Here is a 26,058-nt window from a genome sequence, read left to right on the forward strand (position 1 = left end):
TTACTACTTTGATCATTGTAACACCAAAAATGCAAATTTAAAAAAAAACAAAAAATAAAAATTTGCAAGCATATTAATCATTCTATTCTCATTTTGTGTTTATCACACAATTTTAAATTGTCATTATTTATATTCTAATCTTTTTGTAATATAATTAGGTACATAATTATGTCTATCTAATAAATGGCAACATAAAAATTTGCGCTTATAAATTTTTGCTCTTTCAAATTTGCTCTGCATTATTGCGATTGAAGTGTCAACGAATATTTTACAATAATTTCTTTGAGATTGTCGCATAATTGCCTCAAAATTTTTAATCCACGTTTTTTTGTCTTTGGTTCTTGGATTGCAACAATCTTTGAGATTGTTGTGTACATTTTTCTAAATCTTCTTTGCTTGCAAGCGCTTTGCGTTAATTGTAAATAATTAATTAATGTTTCTTCATGTTGGCTAGCAATTTTACATTAAAAATAAAACAAGCTCAACGAGACTGTTAAATATCTGTATATGAAAAAAGCTATTAAAAATCACGCTTGATACAAGCAGTTTAAAATTTTTATAATATGAGATTATTAAATGTGTTATATGCAAATTATAAATTATAAGCACGCGCTTATGTTGTCTAGTGTATACATATGTGTGTGTGTGTGTGTGTGTGTGTGTGTATATACATATATTTGTATAATATGTATTGCAAATTCATGATATTGCGCGTATACTTTGAAATCCACGCACGAAGATGTCACGTGTCATTTGACGGCTCCGCTAATTTGCCGAGTGACCGCACGGTAGCGCCAGCGGTAGCACCTATAGTTTCTTTCCCTCTCTCTTTCTTCATTTTTCTCTCTCTCTCTAGAAACACCGCGAATAATATTTAACTCTCGTCGCGTGGTACCGATTTCGCAGTCCTTTTCTCGTCGTTCGTTATCGTAGGTCGAGTGTCCACATCTACAATTCATCTAAAATATTCTGCAAACGACGAAGTTAAGCGACGACGAAACGGAAATCATCGGAAAAATCGTCGTATATTGGCGGGAAAGAACCACATCTTGCTACCCATTGTTTGAGCTTCGTGTTTGTCGTCCCGGCGAAAGAAGTTCGTACCGGCTCTAGCATCCCAAATCAGCTGTGAAACGTCTATAAGGAAAAAGGTAAGTCAAAACGATTAATGACTATGGAATAATATTGTATTTTGCTATGACTTTCACAAAATTTATGTTTTTATTTTCGATATTCATATGTGCATACACTCTCATTTATACGACATATATCCCGCAGGTAGCAAGTGTACGTCATTTTGACATCGAATAACGTCATTAGATGTCAAAGTGACATTATTTTGACGTATAATGACGTCAGTTTGCTATTTGAGTATACAGCATGCAAATATATTCAGCTAAAATATGATATTTAATTTACTGATTATTCATGATATTTAATTATGTAAAATTAAAAAATGTCAAATTAAATCTTTAAAAATTCTTTTAATTTGTTAATTGCTTTTTTGTTTTGACAATTTCATTGAAATTTTAACTAAAAGAGAATATCATATTACAGATAATGAAAAATGACTCCGTTTGTGTATAAATTATCATTTATGAAATATAAATTCCTAAAATTTATTACCCAGATAGCAAAAATAAATTATTTTAATAAATTTTTACTATCTAAATTGAAATGTCAGTTATATATTTTATATTACATATATTATGTGTGTATATATATAAATATTTCTTAAATTTCGTATAAACAAGATTTAATATACGTATACAAAATTTTAAAATATTGTAAATTTTTTTATATACATGTGTTAACTTTCGAAAAAATATGCTATTTAAAGAAATTATTTCTTATTATTTTATTTTTACTTAAAAATGTTTATATATAATTTAATTTAGATTTACAATAAAATAGAGATTAATTACATGCACATTGAAAGGAAAATTTTCTGAAAAAATTTATTAATTCTTTTTCATGAATCTTTTATTGTATTTTTTTTATTCCTGATACAATTGTATCTTTTTATTCCCACAATATTTATATTTATTTGCAAACAATTTACATACATTTAAAATCTGCAATAATAAATATAGATTGCATTGATATTTGGCATTATGTTGTATATTATCAATAAATCTTCAAATGTTGAAGAGTGACTTATAACTAGAATAATTCGACTAAACAAAGCAGGCTCTTATATTTTATATTTTTTGTTAAAGAAACGCGGCGATCTTCAAATAAAAAAATTAAGGTCAATAAGATGGCAATAAAAACGAGCAATAAAAGATATTAGGAATAAGAAGAAATGTAGGAAATTGTTACTTTTACAAATTAAAAATTTTGTTTAAAGGTTCATAAAATGATAATAAAAAATATTCAAGAAAAATGATATAGCGAACAAAAATATGATTTTTACGAAAACTGGAACATTTCTCTTACACAATAGAAAAAGAAAGAATATAATATATAATTATATGGTTTTTGCATATGAGAATAAAAAATACATCTTTATTAACAGTGATATGTGCCTATCGAGAGACTCTCGTAGTTTGCAATACAAAAGGTTGCGCTTTTCCCGCCCACGCATAATCAATCTCAATCGTGGTTGAACAATTTCTCTTTGTTGTTAAGTATATCCCTCAAGAAAGATATACAGAGAGTAGGTAGTCTTTTGTATCATGAACGTAATGCCGCGTGTATATTCTTAACATACGGAATTACGTGACTATATTTCTCATTTAAATTGATGTACAAATTTATAGAAGTTATAAATTAGAGACCGCGAAAATGTGACTCACAAGAAAGACAATTTATATAATCTATAATTTGTATAATCTATATTATTTTGCGAACACAAAAAATATCGCAGATTTATCATAATGAATAATATCATTCGATTAATAATTGAACAATACATTAATCATGGATATTTTGTACACTAATATATTATTATTAAAAAAGATAGGTGTAAAAATATAATACTGGAAATTTATGTAACACGGAAATTATATAAAAAGAAATTATAAGAAAAAGTTTAATTAATCATTGAAAATAATGACTGATTTCAAACCTTTACTATCAGTATCAATTTATTTTTACTATAAATCATCTTACAGTAACATAGATTAATCAATATCTCAGTATTGCATAAATTCTAAATTCTAGTGTCGCATTATTGTAAGCATGTCTCCCGATTCAATTTCAATAATACATTAGCCGTTAAAATATCGATGACTTAAATTTCGTTTCTGATTATAACGGAATGTATATTAATATGTGAAAAAAGAATGAATAGCATAGAATGAGAACGTGAGACCGGTTTTTAAAAAAATAACTTACATAAAAGTATCAGGAAATATTAATACACACTTTAGTTGGTTATATATAATTTTTATTTATATATATATTCAACGAAATAAAATATATTTAATATGACGTAATAACAATGTATTCATAAAAATGTTTTACATTTTTCTACATTTTATTATCATTTTTTACTACATGCAAGAAGGAACTATGGACTGCTGAACTTCATTACTGTATAACGAGTTCGCACTTTACATAAATATAAAAACGAAACTAGACACTGCAACTAAAATAGTGAATATAATTAAAAGTATATAAGGTAACGCGGTAAAATAGGTATTCGTGTCACAATATTAAAAAGAATAATTAATATTGAAAGAATTATAAATATTATGTTAAATTTAATTATTTATAATAATTATATATAGATTTTGTTAAATTAAATTAGTTATTTTCAGAAGGTAAAAAAGATATTAAAAGAATTATAAATGTTATATTAAATGGGTTTTTAAATTTTTTATATTTTAAATTATATTTTATATTTATTAATTTAAATTTAATTATCTCGTTACTAAAAAATATTTATCTCATTTATATTTATTTTTTGCAAATATTTTATAGCTATAGAATGGTTCGATTCTTGCTAAGTTTAAAGTTTATGCTTTGTTGCAAAATGTTTCACTATATTGTGCAAAGAATAACGTAGTTTCATTTACAAAATAATCCCATCATGTTATCTCTCTTCAACGCAAATAAGTGTTTCCTGTTGCACTTCTCTCTATAAAGAGCACCCGTTGATCGGGTTGGGGGTTGGGGAGCTAATTGCTTTAATAATCATTGGATCATTGGATATTTAATATTTCTTGCTGGTGTATTTCAATATTTTTTTATAGTAAATATTGAAAAAATCGAAAATAGTATAACATATTTCAGTATATAAAATTTAATGATGTAATTTAGTGATATAATTCAATCAGCGAAATTGTCTGTCATTGTTTTAAAAATTAGCATTTAAATAATATCTATCTTTCTTTCATTGCTTTTCGTTTGAGCTTCCGATCTTTTGTTTTCTTATTTTCATTTTTATTACGCACGTTGTAACTTTTTAAATATAAAAGTCTGAAAAGTTGTTAAGAAATATGCCAGTTATATAATTTATCTTCAATATTATATATAAAATTTTATGGTAACAATTTAAACAATTAGGAAATAAAAGTAATAGTAATAAGTAATAGTGATAAATAAAAAAAGTAGTAATAAAGTAATAATTTTGAGTAATGATCTTATTTATGAATTGCTAATACCGCATGCCGTGACAAAAATAAAATACATGAAAACGAAACAATTTTCTATGTATAAGTATAATAAATCTGAATATTTTCAAATATAATTTTTAATAAAATTGATTTCACATGAAATAATTGTAGAAGTTCTAGAAAACTAATTATCTATACGTGAGTTGAAAAGAAGAAACGATGCCAATAATTGTTACCATAAAATTTTATATATAATATTTGAAGATAAATTATATGGCCGACGTATTTCTTAACAACTATTTAAACTTCCGCGTTTAAAAAGTTACATTATGTGAATACATGAACTGTCCAATTGATCTTACGTGAGAGTTCGCATTAAATAAGCGAGATGTAACTCGTAATGTCGGCGAAAGTTTGCATTTCTGGAAGAGTTTCTTATAACATATAAAACAATCAAAATAAACGAATTTGAAATCGCAGATCTCTCATTACTATCTTAATTTTCTGGAACATTTTTTTGCTCGTAGACACAAATAATTAAAATTATATCAACAAATATTTGGTTAATTTATGCTTAACATGGTCGTTACATAATTTCATTTTATTTTTATTAAATTAAATCAATTTATTTGTTAAGATTTTATATAATTGATTGCAATAAAACTATTAAATAGTAAAAAATATTAGCAAATTTATCAGTTTCTTATATTGTATTTTTATTTATTTTTTAATGTTTTTATTTAGAATAGATAATATATCCGTTTGATCGATTGGTTCTTTGATGTTAATATAATGCTCTCGTTTTTCGGCATGCTACAAGAAATTAATTTAAATTTGACAAACAAAAAATTCAAAATTGCTAAGTTTATATCACCATGCTTGTCATTAAAAATTATATAATTAAATATACTTTGACTCATTAACTGCGTTTTATGTATGGGTGGAAAAATACATAATTATTTTTATTACATTACTTTTTTCCTTCAATATTCTTCTTATTTCAAGCTTACCTAACATAAGTAAAATTATTTGTCACTGTCTTCTCTCTTATTGGCACACAATTTAAAAAATTTACATAAATATAAATACTTTTTTACTTGCAAATTGTGATGTGTACATTCAGAGTTCTAAATTTGTGTCAATTTAAATTACCATATAAATTAAAAATTCTCAAAATATGTATTCGTATTTAAAGTTTTAAATTTTAAATACGCTCAAGTTATTCTTTAAACCTAAACTAATCATCATTTATCGTAAATATTTCTAACGCAAATTTATACAAATTTATTTTCATAGATAAAATATAAAAAAAAAAGGTGGAGCAAATTTATAAAACGCACATTCTTATTCAAATATTTTCAATAAAATCATGGAAGATCACCCGCGAGAGATGTGTACACCGATATACGCAGAATAATATATTATACGTATATTTCTTCGTATCACAACTCAAGTGCGTGATCAGCCGGTGTTCCTGCCAGATTGCGCGCCTTACGTGATGTAATGCGCACGCATGAGGAAGCGAGATGAAACAAGCCGTCGTTATATATGCGTAATTCTTTCAACGTACACATACGATCTACACACACAAACATATACCATGGTAGCCGGTCGACCGGTATGTGTATTGAATGATGCTAACAATTTTATTAAGGTCTATTCACATTATACGAGACTCGAAAGATTTTTTTTTTATAAACATTTATTTATTTATATTTTATATTTTACATTCATTTATTTATTTATTTATATTGAACCTAGAGCACAAAAAGAAATATACATTCATACTACAAAAGATTTGATCATGCTTTATCGTTACTTCTATCGATGTCGTACAATATGAGCCAACTATTATAAAAACTTATAAATAAAGCATGGCTATTTATAAATCCATAGCCGTTCGAACTAAACTCAATCCGTGAGATATGAGTATACGTGTGTAAGTCGATGGCGCACGCCAGAATGTACGATCATACGAGCCGCGTAGACCAATGCGATCAGACCATTGCCGGCGTGGTGATTACGTGACACGCACGCGCACGTGGTTAACAAGATGTGCAACGGAGATGTTCACGGAACAAAATCGTGAAAAAAATCTTGGAATAAAAATTGCAATTGAAAATATTGTTATAAAGAAAAGAGAAACTAAATAAAAGTCAAAGAAGTTAATTAACATCATAAATAGCAGCCAAGTTGACTCCCATATTAACATTACAAAAAAAAGATGAAGTTTTTTCATCCGTCACAAGTGTAAAAAGCATTCGTCAACTCTCTGGTCCTTGCTAAAGATTACATAAGCTAACGCCGCTATGTATATATATGACCGCGGAGCATACGTGGCGCAGTGTACGTGGGAATCGAGCTGAATGACACATCGTACGATGCACGCATGATGCAAGGGTCAAGTATTGTGGTCACCCGTATACGATTCGCGTGAACTACTAATAACCCGAGTTCACGGGTTGTCAAACAGATGAGATAAGACTGATAAAATTGTTGATGAATTACGATTCAATTAGCGTTATCATTTCTTGTTCTATGCCTTTACACTCGTCAATCGCGTGATCCATCGGATGACTTATTTATATATGTATGTATAACATATGTATGAACATATGTATGAATATGTATGAACATATTTATACGAATAATATGTAACGCACACACGTGCATATATTTATATATGCGTAGGTGATTTGTGTATATATATTATACATTGCATGCATGCATACATATATATTTATATTTATTTACATATTATTTCTTAAATATTTATAAAATATATAATTTAATGTATAATACATTATATATTAAATTATATGTATACTTCTTGAATATAATTATAAAATATATATAAAATATATAATTTAATGTATAATACATTATATATTAAATATATGTTTTATAAAATAATTATATATATGTTTTATGACTATTTATATATTTTTTCTTGTTAATATAATTATTTGTCGAGTAATAGTACATGTTAAAAAAAAATATTTTTTAAAATCAAATATCGAAATGTTTATTTTTAAATGGCACGAAACGATTCTAAACTGCACTCAGCTGAGAGGTACTAATTGTCAGTTCGGACTACTTACAATGTCAGTAGTTCAGTACGGTCACCTAGGTAATATAGGCGCAGGCGCGCGGTCAATACTTGTTAGAAGAGCAGAATGCGTGGCGTCTGGTCTCCGTTCCGTTCGTCTCCATTCGCCAATTTCAGGTGGCGAGAGTCATATGATGCGATCCCATTGGCTCAGACGATCTCAGCTGAGGTCTGGTATGATTATCGGCGGCTTGTATCGTGTCAGAGGCAGCTGAATTGTTTTCCTAAGGACCCCTGCTCCCTATATAGCGACTTTCAATGGTCCAGCTGTTATAGAATGAAAAAATGACATATAGTAATTTTTGATGAAATTTTAGAGACAGACATTTGTTTCAAACTAGACATCTTCCATCTGTCTCTTGAGATAAAAATCTTTGCTATTTTTTTTACATTGTTATTCTTTAAGAATCGAGAATAACAAAACATGATTTCGAGTTAAAAACCACGAAGAAAGATATTATTTTAATGACATTTAAATTTAAATCAATATTATTCAGAGATATGTTTGCCAGTTAAAAACATTTGTATGATATATGAATTTAGCAACAATAATCACTGGCACAGGGATCTTCTTAATTTGCACTCGTACAAAATGTGGAAATCGTGAAAAATCTGAACATTTGTTGCATCATATATGACAAGTTGTCTATAAAAAGAAGCGGTGATTGTCAGTAAATTTTTATACAGTTTGCGAGATGCAAATGTGATAACCATGTGTCAAACGTTACCACTGAGTGTTGTTTACGCAATGAATACCAAAGAGATACGTGGAAGTCAACTATTAACACACGTTTCTTCAACATGTTTGTTAGAAATGCAGTTTAATACAATAACGATGGCTAGAAAAAATGCAATGTATTGTATATTAACTAGTTCATATATAATTTTTTAAATAAATTTATATACAATATATATAAAAAAGAAAATAAGTTGCAATTGTTATGAAAAAGTATAAAAAACGTATAATGTATAAATATAAAGAATAAATAACTTTCATAAATAAATATAACTAAATACGCACACACATAGTTATATTTATTTATAAAAAAGGTGATTTATTTTATATATATTATATATTTTTTACACACACACTGTACTTTTTTATAAATTTTCTTTCTGTTGCCAATATTATAATTTTACATTAAATATAATATTTAAATATTGTTATTAAATTACAAATAATGCGTAAAAAATTTACAAGTTATTAATATAGATACACAATAAAAAGTTGCACTTTGCACACATTATCTAAAATAAAATTACCTGCATCAGAACTGATTTTATTTAATCGAATGTAAATATACGACATTACATAATATTGTTCTTAACTTTCTAATTAAATTTGTATTAATTTTTTGTATCAAATATACTACATTTGTTATACGAGATTATTTGATTAGATTATTTCGCGTTACGCGCGTAATCAATTAATAATACTTATACGAATGTATGCATATCTTTATTAGATAAGAGAAATGTGCATTGGTTTACTAATAGACCGCTACAATATTGCAGCGATTATCTGCACGCTAAGTCAACGTCATGGTCGTCTTGAAGAATGTTACACCGAAAGATATAATTATCTTTTCACATCAAATGAATATAATCTTGCGTTATTATCTTAAATTATTAAAGCTAAACAACAGATTTTTTATGATCGAAGTTTTATATTTTAATTAGCACACTCCAGTTACATTGTAGTTAAAGTTACATTGTAGTTATATGTATATCCAAACAAGATTACAATATATATCGTAATTAAATTTTATCAATGTGTGCAATGTATACGTTATATATATTCGTGTATATATACATGTTCGATATTTAAAAAAATAATTTTGTATTGTTATAATTCAGAAATGTTATTTAAAAAATATATATATAATATATAATAAATTTTTTTAATTTATTATATTGCTATAATAAATTATGTCTTAATAAAGATTAAAATGTTAGGTCGTGTAATTGGATATAAAAAAGAGACAAGTAGTGACAATAAGTATTCTTATTCATATCTCTTATCTTTTTCTTTCTCTCTTACTATGACATGTCGTAGTAAAAATTGATTATACTACACCTTTGTTTATCTAGCTATTCGGAGTTTCCGAAAAGAAAAAAAAATATAAATCGAATATCGAATTGTTTACATTGATAATGATTATTGTGCCCTGTCAGCACAATCGCTCGATGCATATGTACATGATAAGCATAAATCTAAAGATAACTTTCTTTTTGATTGCTGCTGTATCACGATATCGTCATGATAAATACTAATAAGTGAAAGATCGTGAAAAGTGACCCTGACGCGATACAACCTTGGCAATAATCGCGTACGTTCGAACGAACCGAGTTCTTGTATATGTAAAATTCGCGTTCTCAACCTTGTATAGCTATGAAAGTCAAGACATATATAAATATAAAATCAACCGGGAATCAATGTATCAATGTATGACAGACCATACGTGTAATATGAATACTGAAGAACGAAATGTAATAGTAATATATGGCACATTTCTTTTTACGTTCTATTGAATAAGTAAACAAAATGGAAGGTACTTACGACACAAAAGTCATTAATACATTTCCCAGCGACTGCGAATAATTTATTATGTATACATCTTATTAAAATAGTGAAAGAAAATAATACGCAACTTTTATTACAATTAATGGCACGTGTATTCTCTAGGTATGACTTCGGAAAATAATGTATAAAGGTGAACTCATTGACCTTTTCAAATACAATATATCGTATGAGTAGCCACTTTTTATTCTGCTCATTAGTATCGCTGCATAACACGTGGTTTATTTACGCGATAAATATTGTTTATACTAGAATTTTTCTACAAAATGTGTCCATATATAATTCTCTCTTTGTTTTTATTTTTTAAATTAAATTAATTAAATAATTGGTGCATATACAAATAATAAAAGTGATGAGAAAGAATTGCAAGAATTGCATCTTGTGCATTATCATATTCTCTTTCGTGCAAATTTGTCACTTTAATTCGAGATAATAATTTTATCCTTCGCGACCGAACTGTCGCTCGAGGATCAGCTGATCGCGCTTTCCTCTGACAAGCCGAGGTTTTCACGCAAGCGGCGGGAATATTGTGTTTGCCGGCGTTTCGGCGAGTCTGCGCCTGGATGACGTCCGTCGAGGATCCAGCCGGCAGTCGATAGTTGGTCCTCGACCGGTTCGCATCTTTTCAGGTCACGCGCGGGGAAATACATTTTCGTATATTTGCGGAATTCAGGTCGACGCCTGCAGTCTTTTACGGTACCACGATACACCTGGCTGTGTACGTATATTCGGTGATTTGGGAACTACCTGATGGCATTCGAGTTGATAAGAAAATCAAGTGGATGTGGATAGATAAAAATATAAAGAAAACAATTTTTAACTAAAAAATTCGAGTGTTCGTATATCCAAATGATATTAATTCTTGCTCAGTGTCCGCAGTTACTTAATGTAAAACCGTTCTGCCTTATTATCTTGGAATATAATCAATATGTTGTGTATGAACAGTCATTCTCTCCGCGGGTTCATTAACATCATCAACGTGTTTGACTTGTAATAAAAACACGTGACACACGCGTGATTTATTATTAATCGCAGGTATATGCTGAAAAATATTAAACAAATAGAAGTGGACTCTACATAACGCAAATTTCTGATTTAAAGTTATACCAGTTGAAAACTCTATCATATAACATCGGTGAAAGTCTTACAGGTGTTATTTCTCCAGAGAGAGAGAATGCGCTGTTACCGAACACTGATGATCAATTAAACAAGCGAATATGTTAATGCAATCGCAGCTTTTTCTAGACTATAATACATATATTCTCGATATTATCTCGTCTCCTGATGTAATCATTTCGCGAGTCATATATTACCTTCCGTATAGTAATTGTACACAGTAAAAAAAATTGTGTTAAATTTAACACATTTCACATGTCCCAATTTATCCACTCTAATTTTAATGTTAATTTAACAGAAAACAATTATGTAATTAAATAACACACGTAATATGTGAAAAAATAACACAAAAAAATATAATATAAGCAAAAATTCGTACATTTTCATTTAATTGTGTTGTTTTAACACTTAAAAATAGTGAATATTAACTCAACAGACAACCCATACAGCACAGATTATTGCAAATATATTGCAGCAACGTTGCAATGTTGCAAGTTGCAATGCAACATTATAAAGACATTGCAGAGATATAAGTGCACAAAATTCCAGCACACTTGTAGCAACATGACATTAATATTTCAGAAATATTGCATGTAATCCAAATTCTATAATTTATATATTGTAATATATATGAATTAACTACAACGTATTTTCATTAATGATTTATTTACATTTATATACCTGTATATGCAACATTAGTTTATGGTTGCAATAACAATACATTATTGCAAACTCATAACATATTGCAATATTGTTGTAATATTTTGTTGCAATCTTCCAAAAAGCGGACATTTTAACATTGCTGCAATTCAACAGCAATGATGTAGCAACATTTTGAGTGAATTTGCAATATTGCAATATTGCGGTGAAAGATTGTTGTAATGTTTTTGCAATCTTTCGGTGCTGTATGGGAAATGTCAAAATAACGTAACGACAATATATTAACATAAGAGTATGTTATAATTTTAACACAAAAATTTCTACACAAGATAATTTCAACAGAAATACGAAATGTTTTTTACCGTGTAATGCGTGATAATTATAAGCTTGATAATATCTAACTACTTTTCGTAATACTGCAAATAGCTAGGAAAGAGATAAAAGCATACATTTTATATTTGTCCTGAACTCATATATTTGTCATTATTGATAGATTTTAATTATTCGTTCTTTCGTCCATTATCGTCGTTCGACTCTTGTGAAACTTTTGATTGCAGATAATTACGAAGCCATGACGCGAACTACATTAGCTCCATTAAATAACGAGCCACGTGCAAATATAATTAACATCACGGCAGTCTCAAAGAAATTCTGTTATTATTCTTATTGGTCCTCGTTAACTTTTTTGAAACTTTTTTAAAAAATGAGCTAATATAATTTCGCAGATAATATATAGCGTCTAAAATTTTTTGTAAGTTTCGTAATTTTTGCAAAATTAAAAGTTTTAATTTATGTTATAATTCAGTAATCATTTATAAATTCTTTTATTTGTTATTTTTTAATTTTTTATATTGCTCTCTTAAATAAAAAATTATTTGTATGACTAATTAAGTTACAATTACGAAATTTGCAAAAATTACGAAATTTACAAAAAATTTCAGACGTTATATATTATCTGCGAAATTATATTCGCAGATAAAATTAAATTTTTTGGACGTAATCGTCAGATGCAAGATTTGTGTTTATTAAAAACCGCGCTTTATACAAAATTAAATACTAAATAGAAATTTTTTTATATGTTAACAGGCTTTTTTAAGTAAACATGGCACCGAATATAACCAGCACCCCGACAGGAGTGCTCTTCGAAGACGAAACTTTGACCGAGCCGCAAGTGAAGGAGGAAGTTACAGAAAAATCAAAATATATTAGGCGCATCGTATGGAGGAATGTGGGAGTTTTTTCTTATTTACATCTTGGAGCTCTTTACGGACTTTATCTATGTTTTACGTCCGCCAAATTGGCGACCATCGTTTTCGGTAAGAGAATCGATTTTATCTGATATTTATGAAAGATACCTATATTCTTTATATAAAAAAAGAATCAATTTATTTTAATTGTTCTATCTTTTTATTGCTAAACGTTTTATCCTGTTATACCTAGGATAATTTTATTAAAAATTGAAAACAAATAATATATAATTTTAATAGCGAATAAAAATGATTATCTTCTTTTGTTTCTTTATAATAAAATAAATTAAAAATACATTAGATGTAAATACAAAATAAATTAAAAATAAATTAAATAAATTTCAGAAGTAAAATTTTTGAAAACTGAGAATAATGTCATACATATAGTATACGCGCTTATAATTATTTTGCAAATACATCAAGATTTTTATTTATTTGAAAATCTTGATCTATTTGCAAAATAATTATAAGCGCGTATACTATATGTATGACATTATTCTCAGTTTTCAAAAATTTTACTTTTGAAATTTATTTAATTTATTTTTAATTTATTTTGTATTTACATCTAATGTATTTTTAATTCATTTTATTATAAAGAAACAAAAGAAGATAATCATTTTTATTCGCTATTAAAATTATATATTATTTGTTTTCAATTTTTAATAAAATTATCTTAATTATTAGATTTGTTAGAATAAATACAACTATTATTAAATTATATTGTTATTATTATAATTATCATATAATTATATTATCAATATTATGAATAAATTATAAATAATTTTCTGATTTGTATTGTTAATTTTACATTTTGAATATATAAATCGCTTCATTATTATTATTTTAAAATTTGATGAAGCTTGTTGATGAAGATGACAAATTTGCGTTTAATATCATAATTTTCTTGATTACAGCAATCGTGTTATATCAAGTGACTGGCATCGGAATTACAGCCGGAGCTCATAGATTATGGGCACACAGATCCTATAAAGCCAAGTGGCCTCTGCAATTGCTGCTCATGATTTTCAATACTATAGCTTTCCAGGTGCGTAATTTAGTTTGCACAGAAAAACTCAAAGGGAGAGATTTAATAAGATAATACTTACGAAAATCAGGATATATCGAATAATTTGATAATTAATTAAATTTCTTGTGATAAAATAGAATGTTAAAAACTTTACTTTAGGAAAGATGTCAGTTGATCTCATTAGATATACGAATATTGAACAATATAGTAATCAATCGAATAGGTAGAACTATGAAGTAGAATCGACTCTTTTTTGCAGCTAGAATTCATGTCAATGCGGTGATGTCGAACATAAAACACGCATCGCGTGTAAACAATGGAAAAATAGCATAATTCGCGTTACATCGTTAGAGATTGGCTAAACAAGCGATTCGCGTTGTTAGGGAAAAAAAAGTATTCTTCATGAATTCAAGAATATAGGTGGCATGTATATTATTTTCGCGATGTATCGATTTTTTATTGATAGGACATGAACAAACATATTCAGTATTTTTATTCATAACGAGAGAAATATTATATATATAAATATAGTAAACAATATGCAGAATATATATACAAAATGAATGACGGAAGTATATTATTTTCGCTTTGCGCAGGCGAAATATATTATAGTCTTTCATATCAATATTGATAATAATATAATTTTGTGAAATCCAGGATGCCGCGATCGATTGGGCCAGAGATCATAGAGTTCACCACAAATTCAGCGAGACCGATGCCGATCCACATAACGCTAAGAGAGGTTTCTTCTTCGCGCATGTAGGTTGGCTACTTTGTAGGAAACATCCAGAAGTCAAGGAAAAGGGCAAGGGAATCGACCTGAGTGATCTCGAGAGCGATCCTATATTGGCATTTCAAAAAAAGTATGTGCGTCGCGGTATCAATCATGAATAACGTCTCTTTGATGATGAACGTATACCAGAAAGAAATTCTGATTTCAGATATTATACCGTGCTGATGCCATTGATGTGCTTTATTTTACCGACTATCATTCCGGTCGTATGTTGGAACGAGACGTGGATGAACGCTTATTTCATTCCCACTGTTCTCCGTTATGTCTTCACGTTAAATATGACGTGGCTAGTAAATTCCGCAGCACATCTCTTCGGCAACAAACCATATGATAAGTTAGTATAATTAATTAGTATTGATAATATTAATAAATTAAAATACAGTCCTACAAATTGAACTTCATATATCGTTTTTATCGATTTTTTCAAAGATTTATCTCGAATTCTCCATTCTTTATTTTTATTTTTCAATTGCTTACTTTTTGCTTACTTTTTTGTCATTCTTGTGAAAGATTAATATTATGATAGTGATTAATATTATATTTTGTTATCTATAGATATATCAATCCATCGGAAAATAAAAGCGTCGCTCTACTCGCTCTTGGAGAGGGTTGGCACAATTACCATCACGTGTTTCCTTGGGATTACAAGACAGCCGAGTTTGGCAACTACAGATTCAACTTCACTACAGCTTTCATTGATTTCTTCGCAAAGATCGGTTGGGCTTACGATTTGAAGAGTGTGTCTGAGGATATGGTGAAGAAAAGGGTAAAGAGAACGGGCGATGGCAGCCACGAATTATGGGGTTGGGGTGACAAGGATCAAACGCAAGAAGAAAGGGACGACGCGACAATTACGCATTATCATATGAAGGAACAGTAAAATTATACGCGTGAGGTTCTTTTGAATGTAAAGTTTCTTTTCACATTCATCTATAACTATTTATTTGTATGGATTTTATGACGATCTATGAAGGGTGCATTTGATTAAGCCGGCCTTCCAGGACTCGCATCTCGACATGGCATGTTTTTCAATGTGTCGTTACACGATATGTGGCAGGTTTCATATATTATACGTATTCATAGATCTTCCTTGATTAAAGATCTCTTTATGAAACAAGAAAGTCTTGATCAAATGAAGAATCCTCCAATAAGGCTTCCTCAATCCTTAAGATAAGGACCATCTAGGAATACGGGCGATAGTCTCGGAAGGTTTGATAGGGATTTGGGAAGCGTCGTTTATGTAATGTCGTTAGTATTCGATCCGCTCGATAAAATATTTTTATTTACTTTGGAAGTAGCATTAAATCGAATTATATTACGTTTGAATTATATTACGTAATTATTGAATAGTTTATATTATTCGTACGATTTTTAATGCGCAATTATAACGCGAATATATACATATTATGTATATATATATATAATATATGCGTGTATGATTTGGAGAAAACAGGACTATATACTATATAGGACTATATAATTGGAATAAATTAATTTTGTACTTTAAGATAATGCGTACAATAATAATAATAATACGATGAAAAGAGAGAAAAGAGAAATATATAGTCATATATATTAAAATGTCATTAAATTTTGCTATCGCTTTTGCAGATAAAATATCTATTAATTTTTTATAAAAACTTTTAATTTTGTATGTTAATAGTATTCATAATGTATGAATATAAACGTAAAGAGAACTTAGTATATATACAGATATCAATGACAAAAAATTGTTTTTACTTTTAAATTTATATGACTAACTTTGTTGCTCAATTTTGACGTAGGTACAATTTGATGTACAATTCTACCATCTTATTTTTCGAAATCGATTATAGATAACAGTTATCAAATATCAGTGAAATATCTGCAAATGTAAAATTTGTTTACTTTTTCCTTTTCTCTTTTTGTTACGCACGTTATAGATAACGAAAATTTTTGAGTTTTTATTTTATTTGTGATACAATAAGATATTATTTGTTTCTTTATACATTGAAACATTGCCTAGCAATGTGTTTATCATATTTTTTTTATTTAATACTTTTTCGCACTTATTATATTAGTTCAAAGATATTAATGGAAGTAATTTATTTTAATAAATAATTTATGTTTAAAGGAAAGAAATGTGTCAATATAAAAGTATTTACGCGTTGATAATAATAAACAGGTTTGCATAAATCAAAACAAGCATAATTATCTACAATTATGCAATTTGCGACTTAATGATATATAATGACGTTTATACTAATAAAAAGATAATTTCTTTGATATCAGTTAGAGTTAGGACAACGTAAAATTCAAGAAAAAATTGTTGTAGTCTTAACTTTGATGCAAAAATGCGATAAAATGAAAAAAATTGAATTCTTTTCAATCGAAATTACTCACTTGTTCTGTACGCACAAAATTGTGTATATAAAAACGCAGCGCGTTTCGTGATTTTGTGATGCCATATTCGAAAAAAAAAACTGAATGTTTCGTTAATTATAACATTCTTACGTGACTTTGACAGTCATCAAGTACCTCTCTATTCTGAAAATTTCGGCAGGATCGAACTCTTCTACTATTTCTAAAATTTTCTCTTATATATACTTTATTCTAATGACATGTGTAGACTATGTCATTGCTTTTTGTCGTGTTGTATTCTTTTTTTTCACATATAATCACGTGGAAATCGTGTAATGGGAGAATAATGCAAAGAAGAAACTTAGGGAGCTTTAGTCTTTTTTTTCTTTATTAGATTATTTTATTTATGAAACGCAATTTTACATTTTCAAATTCTAAATTATTGATCTAGATTAATCTAGAATAACAGAATCAAAAATATAAAGAGACAGCATAAAAAATCTCTATAAACTAATTGGCCATAACAAATCGCTTTGATATTGATTAATGCATTCGTCTTCAAGTTAATATTATCTCTTAAATTACAAATTTCTATATTTTGTTTATTAAAACTTTTTATAATAATTTTTATATTCAAGTTCTTGATATTTAAATTATATTACAAACACTTATTCGTCTAATATAATAAACATGAAAAACAAATGTCGCGATTGTATCGCTAAGCTAAGGATACAAAATTATTAATATCATTATTTTATTAAATATAGAAAGACGCATGATTTTAATATATTATATCCAATGACTTTATATTAATAATTAAAATGTTTAATAAAAGTATATTTTTAAATAAAAAAAGATACCTTGCACATTGTTTCCTGTGTCTTTTTATTTAATTTATATCTTGCTTTTATTCCGGTAAATCGTGATATAAAGTTAGTTGCAATGTAATAATATTACAAAATATGACGATTATTCGGTATTTTAGTTCAATGATTAATTTTTTTGTATTTATCAAATTTATTTTTCAATGGATTATATATTTTATTTCAAAAACAATATATCACGGACGAAACGATGTATGTAAAATGTATATAAATTACACTTTGTATTATCGTAAAATTTTAATTGGTTATTTTGTATACATCACATATTCAAAATGTTTACTATTTTAATTGAAATTGACGAAAAAAATTCAATTATATTTTACTAAATATTAATTCGCGAAATTCTTGCGAATTCATCCTCCTAGTGATGAAACATTAATTTCTCTCTATAAGCGGTTGCCTCTGCGTTTCTTTGCATTTCTGTTAGAGCTTCTTTTAATGTTGTTTCTGTCGTGGCAACTTTGCAAAGAGCGTTTCGCACATCCTCACTGGTTGCGGTCTTCATTTCGTTGACTAATCCCAGTTCGCGCCACATTTTAACGATAAACGTAGCAAAGCCAGTCTCGTAAGTTCCAAATTCATCACTTTTCCAGTCCCAAGGTAGCTGATAATGATAATTTACCCAATATGATTTCGACAAGAAAAATACGGAGTTATCATCGACTGGGTACCTGAAAAAATGTTAGATGTCAGAATCGAGTGAAATCAACGTGTTAAGCAAAAGATTAGACTATTAATCACGAAGAATATATATTAAGAAGATATATAAAATATATGATGATTCATCACAAGACAAGTAAGATGAAACAAGAAATATCGTACTTCTATATATAGGACATTTTTATCAATACAATAATTTTTACTCTATACATTATTTCTAAGATTATGTATATAGTGTTTTTAATATAATAATCGAGAGAAAAGTATGTAACTAAAATGTACGAGAAACATTGTGCAATTATATATATATATATATATATATATATATATATATATATATCATATATAATTACAAAGATTTTTATTATATAACATTTTTATTCAATTTAAAAAAAGAAACGATTTAAACTTAGGAAATGCATATTATTTTACCTTTAAAATAATAATTCATACATTTATAGTAAAACATTCTTGTCAGATTTTGTTAAGTGCTACTTATACCATCCTTATCAATAATGACGGTACGATGACTTTTTGGCATTTTGAAGAAGAGTTTGTAGAAAAGCGAGATAATATAAAAAAAAGATATTAACTTAGCTCCTCTTTCCAGGCCCCAAACTAGCAAAGCGCTATTGACGAGCCAAGAAATGTGCGTGGTTACCATCAATCGTGCTGCTCCAATAATTAAAAAACAATTAGCCAACGATTCATCAAAATATTCTGAAGATACGTTTAGTGGTAACAAAAATCCGATGATGAAGAATATCCAATAGAGCCTATGCAATATATATTTAATTTTAGTACATTATAAATTGAAATATATTATCATGTAACAGAATGTAATAACAGATTATTATAGATAATGTATATCCGGGAAAAAAATTATACATAGAAAATTATTTATACATATATATATATATATATATATATATAATTAAATATACCAAATTTTCCACATCTTAACCATATATTATTGTTTAAATCCATACTGTATTATATAAATATACATATATGTATAAGTTGCCAAATTTTTACATCATTATTTTTTAAATATTTTTAATATTATTTTTATTTTAAAAAAATGTGCTCTATGTTTTATATAAAATTTGAAAAACAGGACATACTTTTGTTGCGCCCAGACATATCCATCCGCTTCTACATCGCGCATATCGATGTCTCTTGCATAAGTTTTTATATCAGAGGGTGCTGTTAATAAATTGCTAATGAAATGAGAATAAAGAAATCCTTTATTGTGATTGTATGGATCTCTTTCAGTGCCATAATATTTATGATGCATTCTATGCCAAAACACCCAATCGTGTAGCGGACCCTGCAAAAAGATTTTTATAACTTTTATAATTTATATTTTTCACATTATATTTTTTTATATATATTTAATATTATATATATTTAATATCAACAATCTATTGGAGTAAATGCTATAAAAATAAAAAAAATTTTTAAGAAATTCGATTTAATTCTTTATAGCTAATATAATTTTTATATAGTCATTCTCTATACTACAAACGCTTTTGCTTAATATTAATATATTTTTAGATATATACTCCTCAAAATAATTAAGGAATCAAAAAAATTGTCTAAAAAATAAGCAAATTTTAAATAGCTGTAACTTTGTTGAGATTTCAAACTTTAAAACACTTTTTTAAAATTTAAATGATTATTTTCGAAACAAAGCTACAGCTATTTAAAATTTGCTTATTTTTTGGATAATTGTTTTTACTCCTTAATTATTTTGAGGAGTGTATATTAATCCAGCGTTTTAATCATGATTAAGTATATAACAATATATGCATATTTATTATTTTGTGTCACATACTGTTGAAATAATTAACATGACACTTTTAATTATATAATAACAGTTACATATGGATGAATGAATAATCACATATGAATAATGATGATAATTACATCACGCAATCATTGTTTTTTATATAGTATTGAAAATATGGTTTATATAGGATATGATAAAACTCCTTTGTTATCTCGCTATTCTAGAATACAAGATATATAGAATTCGGTTAGCAAAAAAATGTGGGGAGTTAAGTTATACCTTTTAAAAGGCAAAATAATGGCTAATGATATGTACATGTTAATAAATAATATTTAATAATACGAGAAAATATAAATATAAAGAACAATATCCCAAATAACAAACTGACGTCATTTTGACGTTTAATGACGTCAGTTTGTTACTTGGGATTATGAGTATTTTTTATTTTAGAATTTATATTATTATCTATATTTTTTATTACTCTACTTAAAACAATATTGAATATTTTAAAAGTCAATATAAATATTTTATTAACGTAAATCTTACCACGCCAGCAAAAGTATGTAATAGCACAATGAAGAATTTAAGTTGCCACGTTGCAGCAAAAGTTTGATGTGCATATAATCGATGCGCACCAGCTGTCAATCCTATTGAAGTGATAGTAACAAGGAATAAAACTGAAACCCGCAAAATACCAGACCATTCGTCAAATAATCATCAGAAAAGAAGATATTAATATTTACCATATATGTTGCCAAAAGAACATACATATTAGCAGAAAATTTTGTATTTGAAAAATACATTCTACTTTCACATTTTGTATTTAACGCAATACTTAGTTGCAACAATCGCAACTGACAGTGTCTATATTTTGTTCGTACAACAGATTCTCATTTCAACAATTCCAAAATAAACTGATATTAGATATTAGATAGAGAAAAGATTAGAAAAAGAGTTAATAATTCTATTTACATACATTTTTCTATCATATAATTCTATATGTAATAAGAATGTTATATACTCACAATAAAAAACTGTTATCCATTTAGCTCTGGTAAATAAAAATAATAATCCTGCGATTCCTAGCACATGAAGATATAAGTAAAAAAGGACAACGGCCCATCTTACAGATCGCTTTTCCATTTCATTGTTAGTGCTTTTCTCTTCTTTAGTTTCCTTCATAGCAATATATTACGATTATAACGATTCTACCGACAAAAAGAACCATACGAATTCATATATAAATAATTTTATATGATATTAATAACTTGATAGTATTTGATAGTAACAACAATAATAATTTTTTAATCATAATTAATCATTATTACGTCTTTGCTAAGAAGTTGTAAGAGTAAAAATTAAAGACATGAGATTAATGACACAAAAAGATTAAGGTTTTATACAAAATATCAAAGTTTTATCTTATATATATGTGTAATTTTTTATGTACAAGTGTTTATCACAGTAATAAAAACTAAAGTTATTTAAAAGTTCTCCGAAAAATGAAATTCTAACTGGACGCGTGAGTGATAAAATCGTTGGATGTTTTGAAAATAAATAAAAGTAGAAAAGTAATTACGAATGAAAGTACTCTGTTATAAAAAAAAATAATATCTTCGAATCTTACTTCTCGGAACAGTATTATATTGAAACGTACTTCTGAAAGGCTGGAAACACACTATACGGTAAAAAGCTGGAACGGGCTCCAACGCTGAGGATGTTTCGACCTTACGACCCTATTCGGAATTTCATTATCAACAAAAATGAGTTAATTTTCCCTAGTCATTTCCTGTACGCGAAACCTTGATACCATTTATCGGTCGTATGTAGAGTGATATACAGAATTTCTTAAATAAATTTATTGTCATAAAATTTCTTGCTTTTCATGCATCAGGTCATAAAATTTCCTGTTCATCTTCATATTTGATCAGTCATATATCGAAAGTTATATCTGCAATGTACTCTGCATGCTTTAAGCAATTTATTAATTATCTATGCAGTAATTGACATGCAGTAATATGTATATTTTAATATCTTCGAAAATTCATTTGAATTATCCGCAGAAAATATTTCGTGAAGATATAAGTAAATGCACTTTCCGCAAAAAATAATATGGAACTTTAGATATTTTTGAAGAATCATACTTAAGTTATTAGAAGAGTATTTTCCAAAGAAGTATGAGTAGTGTATTTCACGAGCAGTAATATAGTTTTTAATACATAAAAATTAATTTCTGAGTTATTAGAAGAATATATTTTACAAAGAAATCGGTGGAAATTCTTATATTATCTTATATTAACGGCACGCCGTTTTAATAACATAAATATTTCGTTTAATATAAAAGTTTCAATAATTAATTGTCTTATAAAATATCAATGAAAGAAATTTATGTTTAGACATAACAATAATTCCATGAATTAAAATTATATCGCGACATAATAATAATTCCGAATTTTTATTATGTCTCGACATACATGTAATTGGAATTCACCGAATCTTTATTATGTCGAAACATAATTTTAATTCACCGAATTTTTATTATGTCTCGACATAATTTTAATTCACCGAATTTTTATTATGTCTCAACATAATTTTAATTTAGCGAATTTTTATTATGTCGAGACATAATTTTAATTTATCGAATTTTTATTATGTCTTGACATAATAAAAATTCTTGAATTATTATTATTATGTTGCGATATAATTTTACTTTATCGAATTTTTATTTTACCGCGATACCTATAACTGATCGATGAATTACAATTATGTCGCGACATGATAAAAATTCTATGAATTAAAATTATGTCTGGATTTAAAAAAATTCTCAATTTTTATTATGTCTCGATATAATTTTAATTCATCGAATTTTTATTATGTTGCGACATAATAATAATTCGATGAATTAAAATTATATCGCGACATAAAAATGATTCGGTGAATTAAAATTATGAAAGTACAGTTTTTCCGTCAGCGAATCTTGTCATAACTTATTACTCCTTGTACGCTGGATTTGATAAATTGACTTTTTGATTTGCGGCATGCTTGATAATTTCGAGCTTCCGATCCTGTAGATATGATGGGCTAAAATTTTTGTATGAATTTTGAAAAGTATCACAAACCGTATGGTCAAAAGGTAAATAAAATTTCATCTAATTTTTGAAGCCAGTGTAGTCAATTAAATTTATTATCCGGAAATTAAAATTATGTCCAGACAATAAAAATTCGGAATTATTATTATGTTGCGATATAATTTTAATTCATGGTATTATTGTTATGTATAAACTTAAATTTTTATTGATATTTTATAAGACAATTAATTATTAAAACTTTTATATTAAATAGAATATTTTTTGTTAGTAAAAAGTAAAACGACGTGGTTTACCCTCACTTATTAATAAATGAAAGAGTGCGTTTAAAATATAGAAAAACATGAATAGAATTATCTTCAGTTCGATAAAAACAATATTAAGAAAACAGGTATCAATACATAACGTGATATATAACGTGGTATATAAATTGCGACTCTAAAATTTCTAAAAAATTAATTATCACTTTAGTAAAGAGTAAAACTAATTAAAAAATGCAAGAACGGCTTTTTAAGTATGGGAAAACACGAATAAAATGATCCTCCGTTTGATATCAAAAAATATTAATAAACGTGTGTCATGACAATATTTATTTTGGTTCCCAAATCGCGACCATAAAACTATGAAAATATTATATATCGCCTCTAATCACTAAAACTTATTAATAAATGCAAGAACACATTTGGAAATATGGGAAAATACGAATGAAATGATCTTCTGTTCGATAATAAAAAATTATATTTATTTTTTTTTCAATGAAACTTTGTTACAATATATTTAAAGTACAGAAAAGTGCTTTATCAAGAACATTATTTTAAAATGATATAATTTTCTTTCATTTTTTATTTTTAATAGAAATGGTACATATATATTTTGTATATATTCAATTAAAAAATCATCTTTAGGGTGGCTCTCATTAAAATTAAGAAAATTTTGGATATTATTTCTTTGCTGAAGGTTAAAAGAAAATATTTTAAGAATAAGTATGTAAATTTATCGAAAAATATATCAGTTTACAATAAAATGTTCGGTTCGTTTACATTAATACTTGTACTTTGTATTACAGTAAATTAGAAATTTTCATACTGCAACTAAGATTATAATAAATAACAATTATATACGTATTATATATTATATATATATATATATATATATATATATATTATATAATATAATGTATAAACAGTGGCTTCTTATATCGCAAACAATGAACTCTCGATTATACGAATTTGTAATTTGTCAATCGCGTAGTTTTAATACTTTGTCTTAAAATTTATTATCTTCTTTAAATAGTAACTTTATAGATAAATTTCCTAAATAACTAGGAATATATCAAATTTCATTTTTTTTCTATAAATTTTATTAAGAATTTTTTACAATAAATTTTATAACATATCTTCGATCTTATTTATGGTCTTCGTAGTTCAAAGAATAATTTTCTGTTCGCGAATTATAATCGAGAGTCAACTGTTTTATTGCGCTTTTATTTTGCGTAAAACTTTTTATTAAATAATCATAATTATTAAAATATAAATATTTTTCGGCAATATAGTACTCTGGGCGTGGAACTCAAAATCACAGAGAGTCACAAATCTGCATATCAGTTTTACTTCAGTTCTTATTTCTTAAGAGAGATTTGAGATGGTCCGCATATGAATTAGAGAAACTTTGCTTCTCCAAATATTTCCGGTCCGTCCGAAAGGATCGTGATGCGCTTTCATCTCTTCTCAGTCTCACAATTCGTGATTATTCATCATGTCTAATTCTGCCTGATCGTCCTTCGAGATGTCGATGTCACCGTAACCCCAGACGTGACTACCATCGCCGCATCGATGCGCTCTGCGATAAATCATCTCCGGCAAGACGTACTTCCGATCGTAGGCCCAGCCGATGCGTGCAAACGCGTCAATAAAACCGGTAGTGAGGTTGAACGGGTAATCACCCAATTCACTAGTCTTATAGTCCCATGGAAACACGTGATGATAATTGTGATATCCCTCGCCGAGCGACGCGATCGATACCGCGAAGTTCTCGACCGGCGAAATGTTCCTACAAATTATCATATCAAATGGTTGACATTTAGGCGGAATTTGCATCGCGCGAAACAAATTATCGGATAAATAAATCTGTTAATTCTCGATCGTTCTAATCTTTGAGAAAATGTGTAACCACAGTTTTCTTTTTAGTGGTTCACTATGAAT

At 27.4% G+C, this 26,058-nt stretch overlaps 3 protein-coding genes across 5 annotated transcripts in view; 1 reads left to right on the forward strand and 2 right to left on the reverse strand.

Annotated features, from left to right (window-relative positions):
- The first annotated feature begins 889 nt into the window (after positions 1 to 889).
- LOC114932791 (acyl-CoA Delta-9 desaturase-like) lies at positions 890 to 18,475 on the forward strand. Of its 2 annotated transcripts, none has more exons than XM_029305175.2 (6): positions 890 to 1,151; positions 13,115 to 13,344; positions 14,190 to 14,320; positions 14,960 to 15,165; positions 15,244 to 15,429; positions 15,651 to 18,475. In XM_029305175.2, exons 2-6 carry the CDS (start codon positions 13,131 to 13,133, stop codon positions 15,973 to 15,975), a joined length of 1,062 nt encoding a protein of 353 aa, XP_029161008.2. In that variant the 5' UTR covers positions 890 to 1,151; positions 13,115 to 13,130; the 3' UTR covers positions 15,976 to 18,475. The 2 variants fall into 2 exon arrangements, with proteins under 2 accessions (XP_029161008.2, XP_029161009.2); XM_029305176.2 differs by lacking the exon at positions 890 to 1,151 and adding an exon at positions 10,864 to 10,970.
- On the reverse strand, positions 17,537 to 22,474 carry LOC114932790 (acyl-CoA Delta-9 desaturase). 2 transcript variants are annotated; one of them, XM_085482908.1, is made up of 6 exons: positions 22,429 to 22,474; positions 21,797 to 21,979; positions 21,318 to 21,448; positions 20,104 to 20,309; positions 19,573 to 19,755; positions 17,537 to 18,990 (listed from the first exon to the last, which is right to left on the reverse strand). In XM_085482908.1, exons 2-6 carry the CDS (start codon positions 21,951 to 21,953, stop codon positions 18,681 to 18,683), a joined length of 987 nt encoding a protein of 328 aa, XP_085339034.1. In that variant the 5' UTR covers positions 21,954 to 21,979; positions 22,429 to 22,474; the 3' UTR covers positions 17,537 to 18,680. The 2 variants fall into 2 exon arrangements, with proteins under 2 accessions (XP_085339034.1, XP_029161007.2); XM_029305174.2 differs by having other exon boundaries at positions 22,399 to 22,460.
- A 2,720-nt stretch (positions 22,475 to 25,194) lies between these two features.
- The window catches only part of LOC114932765 (acyl-CoA Delta12-desaturase), a 44,630-nt gene continuing 43,766 nt past the window's right edge, over positions 25,195 to 26,058 (reverse strand). Inside the window, 1 exon segment of the mRNA XM_029305137.2 lies at positions 25,195 to 25,906. Coding sequence (XP_029160970.1) covers positions 25,591 to 25,906 — 316 coding nt within the window. The 3' untranslated portion in view covers positions 25,195 to 25,590.

Source organism: Nylanderia fulva, unplaced genomic scaffold (assembly GCF_048542155.1).
Source record: "Nylanderia fulva isolate GAGA-0341 unplaced genomic scaffold, ASM4854215v1 Scaffold22, whole genome shotgun sequence".
NCBI classification, from domain to species: Eukaryota; Metazoa; Arthropoda; class Insecta; order Hymenoptera; family Formicidae; genus Nylanderia; species Nylanderia fulva.

What these genes read in the sequence shown, in the direction of transcription:
- LOC114932791 (XM_029305175.2), top strand. Translation starts at nt 13,131, where the DNA reads ATGGCACCGAATATAACCAGCACCCCGACAGGAGTGCTCTTCGAAGAC. An exon ending in ATTGGCGACCATCGTTTTCG is followed by an intron (nt 13,345 to 14,189) that starts GTAAGAGAATCG and finishes TCTTGATTACAG; the next exon opens with CAATCGTGTTATATCAAGTG. An exon ending in GGCAACAAACCATATGATAA is followed by an intron (nt 15,430 to 15,650) that starts GTTAGTATAATT and finishes TGTTATCTATAG; the next exon opens with ATATATCAATCCATCGGAAA.
- LOC114932790 (XM_085482908.1), bottom strand. Translation starts at nt 21,953, where the DNA reads ATGAAGGAAACTAAAGAAGAGAAAAGCACTAACAATGAAATGGAAAAG. An exon ending in TACATACTTTTGCTGGCGTG is followed by an intron (nt 20,310 to 21,317) that starts GTAAGATTTACG and finishes ATCTTTTTGCAG; the next exon opens with GGTCCGCTACACGATTGGGT. An exon ending in TATGTCTGGGCGCAACAAAA is followed by an intron (nt 19,756 to 20,103) that starts GTATGTCCTGTT and finishes TATATTGCATAG; the next exon opens with GCTCTATTGGATATTCTTCA.